Genomic DNA, 16,599 nt, shown 5'->3' on the forward strand with positions numbered 1-16,599 from the left:
ATTGTACTGGAGAGTATAGCTTCCTTGAGAGATTCTTTTGTAGCGTCACTATTTTTGGCACGAAATCCATCTACATTGCATACAACATCACCCGCGTAATGTTTTACTATAAATGAATTACGATCAGTTTTCACTGTAAGGAAGTTAGAATGTCCTCCTTTACCATCCAGAAGGCGATCACCATATAAATCACAGATTTTCTTCCGAAACGACAAGTCACTTACTTTTGCCAGTGCAGATTCTTCATCAACAAGATGTAGAATAGACATTTTATTTGTTATTCTCGAACTTACATTTGGTCCACAGGATAAAAAATCTAATCCACAAATAAGATCTAAGCATGGTTGATTATCGTGAAACACAACACTTTCTGTATTAATCCCTTCTTTACAGCATTCGTCCATATCGCGTGTAAAAAACAACGCTATTATAGTGATTTTGCAGTGTTTCATTCGCCAGATTAATGCATAGTTGTTCAAATGAGTTACCATGAGAAAAATCTTCAAATCCAAATATATCGAGCAATCAAATCCATGACTCTTTAGAAGAATCATTACTTAACTGAGGAGGTTTTATGAATTCATTTAAGCGTCTTACCATCCATAAAAAAAAGAGACTCATAGAGAGCTTTGGCAACCCCTGCGCACAGATCCATAGCTTGTGTCTGACGTAATTTTCGAATAATTGTCTCACCACGAGTAAGATGTGTCGTCGTTGTTAGTTCCTTAAAAAATACATCATCTGATAGACCCAAAAGTTCTTTTACCATTTGCATATGAACTGTAGTATCCTTTGTAGTCATGTCAATACAGCACTTATCATCCGTAACTGATTGAAACTTTAAGGAAAGCAAATGTAGTACCACTCCAACTGTATTCCGAACTTCATCTATATCTGTTGAACTCATACCAACAATTTGCATTGCTTGCATAACATCGTTAAAATCATTGGCGTCGTTTACTCCTTCAATTACCGTAGCACCACCAATAGAAGTACATCGGTAATCTTCAGCACAATTTAACTGCAATTAACGTAGACGTTTTTGTTTGTCAGTAGTACTATCTCTAGCAAGAAGCTGATAGAAACTATGATAACCAACTTCATCAAAACCATGCGTTACTATACGGGATCATTCAAGAAGGTAAACATTACATTAACGATCCTATTACCACACCACCGTTAGCTGAGGGTTTAAAGTGCACTTTCATAAATTTTCCAAGAAGAGAACTGTTATCATTTCTTCTTGTTTTGGCATTACCAAAAGCCTCAAGAATTGGCGAAGGCAGTGTTACTTTTTTAGCCATTTCTTCAGCAGAAGATTCTTCTTCAGGACCACATTGAGTTGTTGAAACAGCACCAATGTACTTAACAACAATTTCTGCCGTCTCAGTTTTCCCAGCACCACTTTCACCACTAACAATAATACTTTGATTATAATGATCAGTGCACATACACCAGTAACTGTAATAAGCCACTGTCCATGCATGAGATAAATTCTGTGAACGTTCTTCAATCACAGAAGATCCTTCCTTAATGTATTTTGGCATGTTGTCCTCTGTATAGTTGGGAAGCGTAAAATCATAAGGGTTAAGAGCCAGCATAATTGGGCCAATGTGTGTATAAATAAGAGTTTAAAAGTATTGCACACGCACTTGTTCAAGTAAGGTTGCGTTGTGAAGGTATGCAAGATCTAAAAGGTCATTCACTGTGTTAAACGCTGTTGGTTCCTTGCATGACTCGAGAATATGATAAATATCCTCCTCTTGTAATGGGTACACATCAAAAAGAGAAGGGTCATTGCGTAGATTAACCATATAGCTTTTATTTAAAAGAGAAGAACAACCGTAGACCACACGTGTAAAACCGTCTTTCTTTGATACTCTCTTTATGGTTGGTAAACTTCCACGAATCCAACTTTCTGTAGAGTGTTTAATGTAAACAGTGTCAGCAACGTGGTATCCGTTGTTAGACTGTAAAGTTATATCGGTCATTCTATCGTCTTCATTTTCCCAACGTCTTAAAATATATTCTTCGTTTCTCTTCTTTACCCCGGATTTCATCGACAACTACTTATCTATTGTAAAAAAAAAGGAAGGAAATAAATTAAATATTTCGTTCAACAATATCTTCGGAAATTAAAAAACAAAAGAAGAATATAAAATTCTGAACACGAGAGAGAGAGAGAGAGAGAGAGAGATACCCAGAGACAAGATAAAAGAGCAGAACAGTCACCAAGAGGTGAAGCACGGATACGAGTAGTAAAGGTGCAAAAGAAAAGATATGTTTCATTGTTTCTTTTTTTCTTTCTTATTTTTACGGTTTTCTCCATTTCTTTATTTTTTCTTTTCTTTTTCAAAAAAGTTCCTCCCATTTTCCACCGTTTCTCCCTTTTCTTTGTTTTAAATACGACCAGAAGATCGTTTTAACAAATCCGCCGTATTATATGAATGCCACGGCAGTACTGTACCTGAACCTGGTTGATTAAGGTGCCACTTTTGGTGGTGCTTCACCATCTCATACTCCTCCACAGTTGCTGGAAGGTCGCGCTCCGTTGGCGGTCTCACGTAGTGTGAGTGTCGTCTTCCCGCCTCTGGGTGTGCGTACTTACTCTCGTCCTCGTACCAACGCACAAGCCAGCCGCGTTTGCCGGGATGTGTTGCGAGACTCTCGAGTCCCTTCCGCTCCGGCAGGTCCTGGTCGGGGAAGACGGGGTACTCCTCCGGGTGGAGCTCCTGATAGAGGCCTTCGTGAGTCATGTACACACCAGTGAAGGAGCCGCCAGCCTCTTCAATCAGACGTATGCATTCGGCAGATGCGTTTTGAAGCTCGATGTGTATGGGATACGGGACATGGCTTACACCACTACTAACAAGTACAAATCCAGGCCATAAAATATCGCGTTCCGCCACAACATGTGCCTCACGAAGATGATACAATGTAATGACCTCATTTGGGTTTAGACGTCCTGAATCAATTGCCCAGAGTAGTTTACTTAGCTTTAGACGTGAAAATACCAACTTTCCTTCATATCGATTGCGCGGACCACCAGGAGAGACACGAGGTGCTAGCATAAAACGAGGAGTCATCTTACGCTCCTGCCACTGTCCACGAGCAAACACGTTACGTCTATCATTGTACCCTCTCGCATACTTCCAGCTACCACCAATTTTCATCCATCCCATCCTAATCATATTGTGTCCACTTCGCATTCCAATATATTCTGGAGTTGGAGTAAGATCCCTTCCAGACTGTATGATCTGTGGATTAAGGTATTGATCCCAGTGGCTCCATTTATGCTGTGTCGTCTTCTCATTTAGTCTAGAACCTACAACAGGAAGCGGGTGATCTTCGTCGAATTCTTTTCTACCTGCAAAGTCCTTCCAGTTATTCCGTGGCTTAGCCAGGAGGTTATTGCTATTGATGAGAGGGAAGATAGATTTCGCCGGGCTCATGTGTAGCGGTATGGCCTCACGCCTCGGATGAAAGAGGCGATACCGACACAGAAAAGTCGTTCGGGAAAGCATCACCAACTACAAATCCTTGATAATCAGTTCACTTGTAATAATAATAAAAATACTAATACTAATAAAAATAATTTTATATGTATGTATACGTCCGTAACTGTGTCTCTTCACTAGTTCCTTCTCGGGTTTTTTTTCTTTGTTGTTGTTGTTGAAGGGAGTGGGGCAGCCTTTCTAAACACTGTTTCTCACTAACCCTCCTCCCTTCTATCCCGTACTGTAGATGAGGCAAGAGAAAAATAAATGGGGAAAACGGTTACAAACAACCCTAAATATATACATATTTAAGTACATTTGTTTAAACATGAAAGAAACTCAAATTAGGAAAATAGGTTCAAGTTGTACTCGACATAAACGTAAAAAAACGAAGAAGGAAAAAAATAGTTAGTATGATACCATGCTCCAAGAACACCGCGTTGTTCTTATTCCATATTTTCTACATGTACGAAGAAGTGTAAATACATCATTTCGGAAAGGAACTAAAACAATCTATTAATGATCATACTGATACAAATCTTGAATCTACTTGTTCACAGATTTCACTGAATACAGTATCTGTTGAACGGCTACCATCAATACGAACCAAAAAAGGCTTATAACACTCAATAAGTTCATCCCTTCTTGCATCAAAGCAATTCCAACGCCTCATTATAGACTCCAATGAGTTATCACTATTATTTATTGGCTTTTTTTCTGTCACAGTTGGAGGATGTGCATCCTCGATCTGGTGAATATTTTGCGTGGCAGAATCACAAGAACGTTCTGTACACCGTTTTACTGCCACTTCACTCGGAACATCTAGTAATATAAACAAACGTGGTGATATTCCTGCTTCTTGTAAATGTAATGCGTGCGATCGGGTCTGAGGAAATCCGCTGAGTACCCATCCATTATTTACAGCTTCTTCTTCCCTTACCCTCTTAATAATAAGCTTAGAAGCAATATCACTGGGAATCTGATTACTCTCACGTAATTTGCTCTGCAAAATTTTCCCTTCTTCTGTCCCCTTTTCTATTTCGCTTTTAAATACATCATCAGCGTTAATAAGAACTGCACCGTATTTTTCCGCTAAAAGGGAGGACTGTCTATGTTTCCCACTCCCAGTAGGTCCGACAAGCATCAGTCGTAGTGTCGTCTTTTTTTCAAACGCCTTCAGTAAAAACTCAAGGGGGTTTTCCGGAAGTTCCGTCAGTACATCATGAAAAGCTTCTTCGAGAATAACTTTCACATGCTTCTCTTCCATATATGCAACCACTTCAGAGGGAAGTTCTCCTGTCGACATATGTCAATGTCCTTTTGTATAAGTTTATCTTCTTTTTATTCTTGTTCTCCTCGTCGTCTTATCTCTTTATTGAGGTACTACTATTATACTACCAGAGTGCAGTTTAATGTCACTTGAGGAACAATAACAATTAGAAGAAGGTTCTAATAATAATAATAAGAAGAAGAAGAAGAATATAACTGACATTATCATTAGTTACTACCTAAAAAAGAAATATTGTATATATATATATATATATATATATATATATATATATATATATATATATATATTAGTTTTCAATCCACTCTTTCGGACTCTATAGATAATCTTTCTTTATTATTATTATTATTATTATTATTAACTTATTCTCTTACTTTAGTTCGAGCGTGGCGGTGTAGCATCGCTTAGAGGGGTCGTCTGTTGCAGAGAGAGTTAAAGTCACATCTAGCACTGCATCTTCAGCCAATGTAAATGACAAAAGTTTTTCCGACCGCACCAAGGAAGGCAAGAGAATTGTTGCCTGCTTCCAATGTGTGGGTGGGCAATAAGGAGAAGTGCTTAACACCAAATCACGAAAGTGTACATCAAACCATATTGTAAATCCGTCAATAACAGCAATACACCGTGTTGGGTCAGGAAGAACCTGCCTCTGGAACACTGAGGAAGAACGAAGATCAAAATGGATTTCACTACTTATCACCCCAAGAGCATCTTGAGTAATTGTGGACAAATCAAAATCCGCAAATTTTACACCTTCGTGAAGCAAACAAGACGAAGGGATCACATCAATAAGAGGTGATGTGTTTTCAAAACGTGCCTCACATTCTAATTTACCATATCTAGTGAAATCTATACCGTCCAATTCACCCCAGAACTTATGGAAGCGCTCCTTATAGTATGAGTCGCAGTTTATGGGCGCCACATGTATTGTTGCCCTCTCAGGCACTATTTCCATACGGCGTGAAATACCCAGTAGATGATTCACCTCATCAAAAAAGTCACGCGCTCGGATGACAGAAAGTAACATGCCTTCATGCAACAAAAAAAAACCCATCCACTCTGATACTATCACCGAAATGCCAGAATCCTTTAGAATTGATTCATGCCTAGCTATAAAATCTTCAACACCGCATGCAATAATGTTTTCCATAGTATCAGCAAGTACTGTAATCTTTTCTGATAAACCATTATCTGCAATAACAAGACTTTGAGTTTGGCTTAAAGAAGATGCCTCGATAGAAAATACGTGCTTCGCCCCAGCACGTGCTGCCCATATGGATAGAATGCCTGTACCAGAACCAATGTCTACTACAACACGATTCCGCATAAGGGCATCGCATGTCATCACCTGTCGAAAAAATGACATGCGCGGTGCATCTTCTAGCATGACTCGGTGAACCGCAGGATCCGCGTACCCGTCAAAGTACTGCGCCTCAATAGACTCAGCAGAGTCATAGTCTTCAACAAATCCCTGCGAACCCATGACGCAGCTGCTAAGAATAACAAAAAATAACAAACAACAACGAAAAAAAAGAGTTATAGTAACATAAAGAATTAATAATTAAAAAAAGCAACGTATAAGACCTCTCAAATATATATATATATATATATATATATATATTTCTCATGAGAAAGACCAAGGATTTTTTTCCATTTGTTAAAAATATTCTCTTTTGATTTTATTTAACTTCTGAGTTTTATTAACTCGCCCAAATGAGGTAATAAAGAATTAAATGTTGTCCAGAAAACGTAGTAAATCATCAGGAGCTAAAGTAACGGTTCATATATATATATATATATATATATATATATATATATATATATATAGAGAGAGAGAGAGAGAGAGAGAGAGAGAGATTTCATTAAAATATTACAATTGATAAAGTTCTGCCACACCTCTGGACAATTTACGGACTTTTTGAAACATCTCACAGGCCAAGATAGCATTACCGTTGCTCTCCTCTACACGTGCCTTCTCGTAAAGCTCAAATGCCAGTTGATCTCTTTCCTCTGTCAGAATAGGTGGGTCACGTCGGTACAAAAAATCACCACGCAAGATGTACTTGCAACATCCATCTCCAACAGGTGATCCCTCATGTAGAACATCACAGTAAAAAAATACAGCAGATCCTTTCATTGGCCTCACAGAACCAACACGATTTTCTCGCTTGCCAACAAAGTTACCACTTTTTATATCACACTCAAGGACATCTGCCTGTTCACCAGTAAATATAATCGTCTCTCCACCTATTTTGCAGTCGTTAAGGTAGATGAGCAATGTATAAAGAGAGCGTGTATTAAGATCGACAATGGTGGATCCGTCAACATGAGGAGAAAAGTGACCACCTGGACCATACTTACCAAATAATAAGTTAGTTGCCAACTCTATTGGCACCCATTTTCCCTCTAAATCACGTGCAAACAATTCTTCTGCATTTTCCATTGATGAACTGAAGAACTTTGGCTCTAGTTCCACTACTTTCTGTATACGTGCGGATAATGCCTGTGAAAGTTTCGGGAAACTTGCCTCGATTGTATCAACGACGCGAAATGCACGACTCGATTTATTACAACTACATTCATCCATTTCTCCGCGCGTATTGGCATCTTTCTGTTGCCAGAATGTGTAACCCACCTCCTCACAGGCAGAAATAATTTCATCACACTCTTCATTTGAAAGAAAATTTTCCACGAGAACAACATCCACTCGATTATCTACACGACTTTTTTTGACCTCACCTATTGGCATGGGGCTTATAGTAACTCCATCAATTAGATGTTTGTTGATCGGCTCACCCTTGTCAATAATGTTATTATAGCTGTACATTTCCAGCCACACACGTACTAACCGATTCTAACCCCAAATAATAAACAAAAAAAAAATAACAAAAAAAAAGAAAAAGAAGCAAAAACAAAAACATTTCAAATGGTGTAAAGTCTTTTATATTTTTTTTTCTGTAAGAAATACAAGAGTATTTTCTGAAAAAAAAAGATAAATGACAACGAGGCATACCATAAAAGGTCCTTTTAAACAAAAACCTTTTTGTTAGATCCAGTAGAATATACTCCTTTATCAAAAAAATTTTTAATCGAGAAGAATGGAATGGAGAGCCAAGGCGGGATCAAACCATGCTTTGGCACTTTCATCATTGTGTGCAACAGCACACATTGACATGGCAGCAGCCTGTGCCAACGTTTTCAGTTTTGCATTTTGTGAAATGACGTTTCGAATAGTTGACGTTATTGGAGCAAAAGGAGGCATAGTATGCGGGTGAAGTTCGCTTCGACATCCTAATTCCTGTAGGTATTCTTGTTTTTCCTTGGACAATACCTTTGTGCTCATGTGCACCATTTGAATATCAGCTGTAGAGCGTTTCGTATTGGTGAGTGTGTCGAACCGTCCGCTATTAGTTTTTCTCTCCCGCGCCGATGAAAGTGAGTTCATCTCATTAAAACAAGGCAAAATAAGAATACTGCTTCCACGCATTCCCATTCTCCCAACACGACCTATACGGTGTACGTACGATTGCACAGTAGTTGGTGGTTCAAAGTGGTAGACATAGTCAACATCACGAACATCCAGTCCAAATGCAGCCATGTCTGTGCAAAGAAGAAGAGCTCCTTTTCCGTGTGGTTGTCGTCCATCACGCTTCCACCCACTGATGTAAACCTGATTCTTCTTTTCAGCAGCAGAAAGGGGATTTGTTATTTTTTTCTTTTTATCTCCTACTTCTTGTTGTTGTTTCGAATCTGTCTGGTGATTAAGAAATGCATTATACTGTTCAAGACGAGATCGCTCACTCATTCCCTCATACATTACGTAGATATGTTTGATATAAAGTAGTGGACGATCATTTTCTGTAAGAATGGAAAATAATTTTTGCACAAATTTAAGTGTTTTAGCACTGTTAAAAAAGATAAAGTGCTTCTTTGAGGCATGTATATTCATTAATTGAATAAAAAGTGGTAGAAATTCGTATGCGCCACAGACAACATATCGATTCTGCAACCGTGTAACAAAATCTTCGGCCTTGTTAAGTACAACAGTGTGCATTGTGGATCCCAGTTTAAAACTTACCTCTAATGCGTACTCTTGCAGTTTACTTGAGGTAGATACTGTTGCACCAACAAAAGCTACATCCATTTTCATACATAATGATGAAGAATTTTTAGGCGTTATTCTGCGTCGCTTCTGTTGTGGCTCTTCCGTACGTCCATAAGTTGCAATAAACTCCGTCACAATACTACGCATCTCGTCAGAATGAAAGATAAGATCTGCTTCATCAACAATAAGTACAAACCGTTCCTCATGACATCCCCGTAATTGCACTCTAAACCCAGAATCAACCCCATTTCGCTTACTATTTTTATGTTTTTCATAGTAACGTCGCCTTGTTTCCTCATCTTGCTCTGCAAGTAACTCTTGCATATCGTCGCATGTTTCATCCGCCGAACAATCAGCTTCCCAAGCGGTGATGAAATCAACCAAGTCATGCGGTGTAGTCACGAGAAACGTTCCGGCACCACGTGCTGCAGTTTTTATCCCCTCGAGTGCAGCAGCAGCCGATTGCATGGCCCCATCACATAGCGCAAAGCGTATTGCGTGCGGATATCGAGAAGAGAGATTTCGTCCAACTACAAACGTCTGTTCTGCCAGTACACGTGAGGGTGAGAGAATGATGCCAATAATATCGCGTCGCAGTAAGGGGCAATTGTGTGTTGTCACATAGGCTTCGCACGCCCAAACGGTGCGCTCCATAAGTGGAATCAATACAGCGAGTGTCTTTCCACTGCCTGTTGGTGCCTCCACAATGGCGCTATTGCCAGAATCTCTAAATACAGAAATGGTGCGGGACTGCACAGATGTTGCGTGTGAGAAGAAGAATACATTCTTCAGTGCAAATGTGGTGGCTTTGTGCAGAGGGGGTGACAACTCCTCCCAAGGAAGTTCGAGCGCCTCATCATTCCACGTCTTCTCCTCCGGCTCCCATTGCCGTCGCAGTCGCTTTACCGCAATCTCAGACACCGACATATAGTAGAAACACCACTAATAAACGCACAGGAAAAAAGAAAGTAAAAAAAATAAAAAAACAAAGAAAGGGAGAGAATAAGAGAGAAAGAGGTATATACAATGAAACACAGATACCAAAAGTGAAGTGTAGAGAACTAAGCACTTGTAGAGAGGAGGGAAAAAAGGTTTAAAGGACTAAGAAGGTAAAATAATTATAATAAAAAACACAAAGCGAAAAAAACACTACCAAAAAAAAAAAACACAGCATGAAACATCAAAAGAAGCAACACCAATCAAAAAAGGAAAAAAAAATCGTTTCTCACCTTAATCATTATGAAAGTGATTCCAACTACCTCTCATCTTTGGTTTGCAAAATGACCCCTCTATATATATATATATATATATATTTCTTTTTTTTTTAACTCTTCTACAATTGATGGGACTGGTAGGAAGAGGCTAGGTTGGTGTCCTCTCTTTTCTTTTAATCTCCCTTTCGTCGTTGTTCTGTTTTGATGTACCTTTACTGTTATCACACTCCGCTTCTTTATTTCTTTTTTATTTTATACCTCTTTGCCTAGAAATGTATAATGCAAAAACGGTCTATTTCACACGAATAAGTGCCCCAATAACACCACTCGCCACAAACGCGAGACATGAGATAGAATACACGACGAGAAACCCAAGATGACTGTAGCGCACAATACCAGCTTCCGTGTGCGTGACGAAAGCGTGCAGTACGGCCCCGTAAACTACTTGCCCAATAAGTGTACCTATTGTTGCACTTGTAGCGAATAGTCCTAAGTCTTTCGCGGCATCGACGGGTACACCACACTTACGCGGGAGAGTTGCGATACCGAGAGCGTGGTCAACAGACAGGTATGCCGCGCTCCCAACACCGTGGAGAAAACCCACAGCATACAAAAGTGTCATGTCACGTACCATTAATAACAGCATGAGTGAAGACGCACATATAAATACAGCCGCGTAAATAACAGGTTTTCGTCCTATACGGTCAGAAAAAATGCCACTTGGAATGGCACCTACCAAACCACCAATAAGCGCCGCAATAGAGAGTGCCGATGTGATGCGTACCGGAACAGATGATCCAAATACATCGCGTACAAAAAAAACTAGATATACTTGTGCCGCTAAACCAAAGTTAAAAAGTGATCGACCAATACAAGCAAAAACAAAATCCGGAAACACACGGAATGATGGCATAGTGAACGCTGCAGTCACAACATCACAAACCCGTATAGGAGTTTGAGACTGTCGAAGAGGTTCTACATTTGGTATAAAAGACATTGTAGTTACGAGACAAAAAAGTGTAGCAAGTACGTAGCTACACAAACAGTAAGTAACTGGTACGTCAAGGGCAAGCATAGCGTAACCTACACCACTCCCAGTAAGGGCTAGAAGAGCCATTGCACCGCTTCCTTTACCCGTCTGTTCTTCAAGAACATAATCGTTTAATAGAGCTGTTATCATACTATACACAATTGAAAGTCCCATGGCTGACGCAACTTGTGCAATACACAACACTATTAACAACTCCGTGACTTCAGCAAGAACGAATAAAAAAAGACCAAGAACAGTCACTCCAGAACCATACATCAAAAAAATTGCTCGACTACCTATGCGATCGCTATATGCTCCAATCAGAGGAGTTGAAGTTTGACAGATAGCCCCTAATGTCATTAATGTTCCTACCCACAAACTCTGTGTCCCATCAGTAAGACGAGCGACAGTTTTTGGAATCAATATATTGCTCAGAGTATTAAAACATAATGCGTAACTAAAAGACATAGACAATAGAATTAATAATTCCTTCATGGACATCAATCGCTTCTGTATTAAAACAGATGCTGGTTGCTGTTCATGGGATATAATGTAGTCGTATTCGCTCGTACCATTAGATGTGTCAAGTCTAGCCTTTTCCTCATAGTGATGGCCTTTTACAGCTGGCATACTGTACGAGTATCCCACTCCCCACCGAGCTGTCTAAAAATCAAAACTATACTAATAATAATAATAATAATAATAATAATAATAATAATAATAATACCACAAAGAAAATGATAAGAGAATAAAAATAAAGTGTACCCAAAATAAATAAATAAATAAGGTGAAAAACAAAAAAACACAAGCGGTATCAAAAATATTTCACAATGCTCCTTCACATTAATATTTTTCCACTTAATCGCTTTATATATATATATATATATATATATATATATATATTAGAAGCCCTTCCATCTGCTTATTATCCTTCATTTTCTTCCCCAGTTTTTCGCCCTTTTTTTCTATTTTCAAAAATGAGTTTCCTTTTGTTGCTTATGTGATGCATATGTACATTTAAGTACATATGTGTGGAACCACTTTTTTTTCTTTTTTTTTACTTCTGCTTCATCCCTCATCGCATGGTAAATTTAGTGCGAAGGGATTCGTAACGCTTCAAGTCTTCCTTTGAAACAGATGGCTTCAACTGGCTCCGTGCCTGTAAAAAGTCAGCCATGCGCACCACCAGACGTGGAGCCTCATTACTGTTATTTTCCTCTACAGCTTGTGATGCAGTTGTTGTTGTTGTTGTTGTTTCGTCTGTTGTTACTGACCCTTTCATTGCGTCTTGTAGCATAGCCTCAACGGCAAACATCATTGCATCTGAGCATAGAGCAAAAAGGTCTGCACCCGTGTACTCTAGTGAGAGTGTATTCAGGAGTAAGTCGAAGTCTACGTCTTGTGCGAGATTGAACTTGCGTGTGAGAGCGGTGATGGCCTGTCGCTGTTCATGGCGTGTTGCCGGGATTCCCAAGTAGCAGAGGGTGTCGAAGCGCCCCGGACGGAGAAGGGCGGGGTCGAGGAGGTCCGGGCGGTTCGTGGCGCCCACGACGAAGACGGGGGCGGGGGCGGTCCCGTCACTCCGGCCGCGGGCAGTGCCGTCCATCTCGACGAGGAGCTGCGCGGCCACGCGATCCATCGCCCCGCCGGCGTCACCCGCGGCTCCCCGCGCCGGCGCGAGGGCGTCGAGTTCGTCAAAGAAAAGAATGCACGGCGAGTGGTCGCGGGCCCGCTGGAAGAGCAGGCGGATGTTCCGCTCGCTCTCGCCCACGTACTGATTGATCAGCTCCGGCCCCTTCACCGACATGAAGTTCATTCCCATCTCCGTCGCAACCGCCTTCGCCAGAAGTGTCTTTCCACACCCAGGGGGGCCATAAAAGAGAATGCCAGTACGTCGCTTTGTGCCACTCGTGAAAAGTTCAGGGTGAAGTAGAGGAAGCTGGATTGTCTCACGTAACTCACGCTTCGCATCTTCCAACCCACCAACATCACTCCAACGTACTGGTTGTAGCTTCGTGGAAACAAGATTGTATCCGTGGGCTTTTTGAAATTTTTCTAGGACACTCCCACATATAGATTCCGAAAGAACAGGATATACACCCTCTGCTAGAGGTATCACCTTCATAGCTGATACACACTCCTGCATATACGCCACCATATCAGAAACACTCAGACCAACTGTCCATGACGCCACAGAATTGAAAGATAACAATAAACTTTTACAAAGACCAAAAGATCTCTGTGCTTCAGCAAAAATACTAGAGACAATTAAACAACGATCGGCATCTGATGGGTTGGTCCCCTTAATTACACCCTCCACATTACAAGCCCTCGCAGCTATAGTAGGTGATGGTGCTTCTATAGACTCCCAAACAAGAAATATCATACGAATACAAGAATAATCATCAAATTTATTATCACTTGAATCAAGTAGGTGCAAAATCTGTAAATGTTCAGTAAGTTCTTGTGCATTCTTCAGAATAAGAGCAACTTCACCTCTACTATGCATGTACTCTGAGATAAGCTCCAGCATTTCCTCGTCATTTCGTCGTTCAAGATTCACAATAAGACCCTCAATCCCATTCGCCCCAAGTGCTGTAGCAATACATTCATATGGTAAATTTTCTTTTGTTGCATGTACTACAAATATGTGAATTTCTGAGGAGTGTGATGGAGAGTAGCAGCAGTCTATAGCGTTACGAATATTTACTGTAAGGGATAATTCTGGGTGAAACGTTTTCAATGGACGAAAAGGTGGAAATATCGGTGTAATATCTGTAAATGATATAGAACTACGTAAAGAAAGCAATAAATCTGTGCCATTACCATTCAGAGCAAGTAAACCATATGGTTTACCGGAAGAACTCCTAACTTCAGAAACGCGGAGTGGTATCTCAATAACCCCATCATTTAGAAGTGATAGCTTTGCCGTTTCTGCAAAGCCACCCTGTACAATATGTGCAATATACGTCAACATAACCTCACAAGCATCTGTACACACCAATTGTTTATCAACAAAGAAACGTGGTATGATGCGAAGAATAACAATATCCCCTTCTCCAATTAAACGCCCATGAAGAATATCCTTTGAAGCCCGCAAGGCGAGAGTTAACAGTTGCTCATATTTATCACCAAAAAGTGCAGTTAACATAAATGCAGGCCATGCTGGCACAAAAATAGCAGAAGAAAGCTCTAACTCTGCTATAAAGTTAGTAGAATTTATCGTTAATGGTGCACCTTTCTCATCTTGTACACCAATAAATAATGACAAAGGAATATTCAGAAAAGAATCTGAATATCGTATTTCATCTGATACAACACTCGGTAAACAATCTAGAAGCAGACTAGCACGTATGTTACGAAATACTTCAGGAGAAGTACGAAGTGTAGGTGGTGCAACATCATCAACACCAGTCAAATTTTGTTGTTGTTCCCATTCCTCCTCCTCAGAAACAGTAAACACAGTAGTGTACTCATCGTCACCAAGACATACCAGAGCACCATTGAGGAGAAGTGTGCGTAGAAAAAATTGCCGTGATCCTATGGTCATATTCCCCGTGAGGGAATAATCCAGTATTACCATGCACATATCGTTACCACCCTCATCACAGTTTTTTTGAGTTGTTAGTTGTACATTTTCCACGGCCCCAGTTTCGCTAGCAACAAGAGGTGGTAGCACAACAACTGTTGTTGTTTCGCAAAGTAATCCAGCCGTTGCTGGAATTAAATCAACTACAGATAGATTAACCGGGCATCCATCGCATACTGGTATAACTTGACCCAAGTGAACCTCGGCATTCTGTGTTATGAGTCCGTTCAGAATAGGAAGAGGTTCTCTATCTGTATGGTTGTTCCTTACCAAGAAACGCTTGTAGTCATCTAGCGTCCCAGCACGCAGAATACACCTCTCAAGTTGAACTGGAGAAATCATTTGGTGGATATTCACTCCCTAAACCAAAAAAAGCACGACTGCAAAATGAAAGAAGTGAATCCAGAATTGCAACAAAAAAAATCAAAAGCAAAAATATATATAGATTTCAAAAAAAAAATTTCAGGTCACACAAGGAACAATTAAATCGCATTATAGAGCTCCAAAAAGACAAGCAAAGAATCATATATATATATATATATATATATATATATATATATATATATATATATATATATAGCGACTTACCTATTTTCTCAAACTCTCTTTTAATTTTTCTTTGTCACAATTTTAACTGCATTAAATCACGCAAAGTCAACCTCACAGAGACACCAAAAGGGAAAAAAAATTGTCTGAGTTCGTCCACTCCGCACTTCTCACCAAGTGCATCACCCTTAAAAGCCAGAAGGCAAGCTGTAAGGTCCACCAATGACGGCTTCTGTGATTGTTTTATTTCATGGGTGTGTAGCAATAGCATTTCGTCATGAAACGACTGATTTTTATGATGCATAGCTGAGACAGTTGTTTCATGTAGAAGAGGTTTAATTGCTCTAAGAAAATTCTTTCGGCTATCCCATATGTAAGGTGGAAACAAAGTATTTGTACTGATTTCTACTTCTGCCATATACATAGAACATCGTGCAGCTGTAGAGAGGTATTCAGCATATGCAGCGAACATTGTACCTACATCTCCAAGATGTTTCCTTACTACTTCCTGTAGGGCCTTTTTTTTTTCGACATCACTCAATAAGTTAGTACATTTATTTGCAGTAACAAGCTTGTTTTTTTTGCGAATCTGTAATGCGACGTATCTACAGGCAATCTCAAAGCGTGTTTTATCAGAAAAACCTAATGCTTTCCAGAACAACGGCCCACATGGAATACCTTTGTAGCTAGATACAGCCGTAACTAATATATCATCATCTTTTTTAGTCCAAGAATGTGAATCTGATACTTCTTCTGCATTCTCTTGCATCGTTGTTGTATGAATCGCACGCTGTAACAGTGGAAATGACGAGGTTGCCTCACGCCAGTGGATTTCATCCTGTGAGAGGGGAATTTGCGCGTATCGTGGAATGCCTCCCTCAGCATAAATACCAGCATCGCGAAAAGGGCCAAGAGATAATCCTTGAATCATATATGTATTAAGATAGTACATTGGTGGAGAAGAATTAGCACTTTCACGTTCCCGTTTCCTCATAAGACGCCTACGTATTTTACTACCATTGTTTGGTCTAGATAGAGCTACCCTAAGTGCTGACATACGATTCAATGCTTCAATAAGTTCCACACATTTTCCTTGAAGTTCTATCTGTAGTTGGGAATTCGCAGCAAGTGCTTCATTCACATCATCTAGTGTAATCCCGATGGTACTCATCTCTTACTATAATTAAAAAACTAGAATAAACAAATAATAGAAATAATAACACTTATGAAAAAAAATGTTGTACACCTCATCGTCTAAATAAGTTTAGATGTTACAAGGGAATAGAGATACACATATGTAAGCACTCATCACTGTAGCTGCTAATTCAAA

At 39.8% G+C, this 16,599-nt stretch overlaps 12 protein-coding genes across 12 annotated transcripts; all 12 read right to left on the minus strand.

Moving 5' to 3' along the window:
• Nucleotides 1-7: 7 nt before the first annotated feature.
• LSM04_008848 (Myosin head) lies at nt 8-554 on the minus strand (the record flags this gene model as incomplete). The annotated part of the gene is made up of 1 exon (XM_067332125.1): nt 8-554. A coding segment is annotated over one exon (547 nt), but the record flags the coding sequence as incomplete, so codon positions are not given.
• A 26-nt stretch (nt 555-580) lies between these two features.
• LSM04_005564 (Myosin head) lies at nt 581-1,133 on the minus strand (the record flags this gene model as incomplete). Its single annotated transcript, XM_067332127.1, has 2 exons — nt 581-1,005; nt 1,121-1,133. The coding sequence occupies 2 exons, from the start codon at nt 1,131-1,133 to the stop codon at nt 581-583; spliced, it is 438 nt and encodes a 145-aa protein (XP_067187640.1).
• Nucleotides 1,134-1,148: 15 nt separating this feature from the next.
• LSM04_007874 (Myosin head) lies at nt 1,149-1,601 on the minus strand (the record flags this gene model as incomplete). The annotated part of the gene is made up of 1 exon (XM_067332128.1): nt 1,149-1,601. One exon carries the CDS (start codon nt 1,599-1,601, stop codon nt 1,149-1,151), a length of 453 nt encoding a protein of 150 aa, XP_067187648.1.
• Nucleotides 1,602-1,631: 30 nt separating this feature from the next.
• On the minus strand, nt 1,632-1,991 carry LSM04_006058 (uncharacterized protein; the record flags this gene model as incomplete). Its single annotated transcript, XM_067332129.1, has 1 exon — nt 1,632-1,991. The coding sequence occupies one exon, from the start codon at nt 1,989-1,991 to the stop codon at nt 1,632-1,634; it is 360 nt and encodes a 119-aa protein (XP_067187642.1).
• Nucleotides 1,992-2,399: 408 nt separating this feature from the next.
• Nucleotides 2,400-3,524, minus strand: LSM04_004853 (Ribosomal protein L18e/L15P; the record flags this gene model as incomplete). The annotated part of the gene is made up of 1 exon (XM_067332130.1): nt 2,400-3,524. One exon carries the CDS (start codon nt 3,522-3,524, stop codon nt 2,400-2,402), a length of 1,125 nt encoding a protein of 374 aa, XP_067187637.1.
• A 496-nt stretch (nt 3,525-4,020) lies between these two features.
• LSM04_000815 (uncharacterized protein) lies at nt 4,021-4,803 on the minus strand (the record flags this gene model as incomplete). Its single annotated transcript, XM_067332131.1, has 1 exon — nt 4,021-4,803. One exon carries the CDS (start codon nt 4,801-4,803, stop codon nt 4,021-4,023), a length of 783 nt encoding a protein of 260 aa, XP_067187628.1.
• A 352-nt stretch (nt 4,804-5,155) lies between these two features.
• LSM04_005051 (uncharacterized protein) lies at nt 5,156-6,268 on the minus strand (the record flags this gene model as incomplete). Its single annotated transcript, XM_067332132.1, has 1 exon — nt 5,156-6,268. The coding sequence occupies one exon, from the start codon at nt 6,266-6,268 to the stop codon at nt 5,156-5,158; it is 1,113 nt and encodes a 370-aa protein (XP_067187639.1).
• Nucleotides 6,269-6,655: 387 nt separating this feature from the next.
• Nucleotides 6,656-7,612, minus strand: LSM04_004701 (Oxoglutarate/iron-dependent dioxygenase; the record flags this gene model as incomplete). Its single annotated transcript, XM_067332133.1, has 1 exon — nt 6,656-7,612. The coding sequence occupies one exon, from the start codon at nt 7,610-7,612 to the stop codon at nt 6,656-6,658; it is 957 nt and encodes a 318-aa protein (XP_067187636.1).
• A 258-nt stretch (nt 7,613-7,870) lies between these two features.
• Nucleotides 7,871-9,817, minus strand: LSM04_002524 (Helicase; the record flags this gene model as incomplete). The annotated part of the gene is made up of 1 exon (XM_067332134.1): nt 7,871-9,817. One exon carries the CDS (start codon nt 9,815-9,817, stop codon nt 7,871-7,873), a length of 1,947 nt encoding a protein of 648 aa, XP_067187634.1.
• Nucleotides 9,818-10,396: 579 nt separating this feature from the next.
• LSM04_005036 (Major facilitator superfamily) lies at nt 10,397-11,764 on the minus strand (the record flags this gene model as incomplete). The annotated part of the gene is made up of 1 exon (XM_067332135.1): nt 10,397-11,764. The coding sequence occupies one exon, from the start codon at nt 11,762-11,764 to the stop codon at nt 10,397-10,399; it is 1,368 nt and encodes a 455-aa protein (XP_067187638.1).
• A 445-nt stretch (nt 11,765-12,209) lies between these two features.
• On the minus strand, nt 12,210-15,065 carry LSM04_002412 (Vps4 oligomerization; the record flags this gene model as incomplete). The annotated part of the gene is made up of 1 exon (XM_067332136.1): nt 12,210-15,065. The coding sequence occupies one exon, from the start codon at nt 15,063-15,065 to the stop codon at nt 12,210-12,212; it is 2,856 nt and encodes a 951-aa protein (XP_067187633.1).
• Nucleotides 15,066-15,345: 280 nt separating this feature from the next.
• LSM04_001396 (uncharacterized protein) lies at nt 15,346-16,440 on the minus strand (the record flags this gene model as incomplete). The annotated part of the gene is made up of 1 exon (XM_067332138.1): nt 15,346-16,440. One exon carries the CDS (start codon nt 16,438-16,440, stop codon nt 15,346-15,348), a length of 1,095 nt encoding a protein of 364 aa, XP_067187631.1.
• Between the last annotated feature and the right edge of the window lie 159 nt (nt 16,441-16,599).

This window comes from Trypanosoma melophagium (assembly GCF_022059095.1).
Source record: "Trypanosoma melophagium isolate St. Kilda chromosome Unknown ctg42segment0, whole genome shotgun sequence".
NCBI lineage: Eukaryota > Euglenozoa > Kinetoplastea > Trypanosomatida > Trypanosomatidae > Trypanosoma > Trypanosoma melophagium.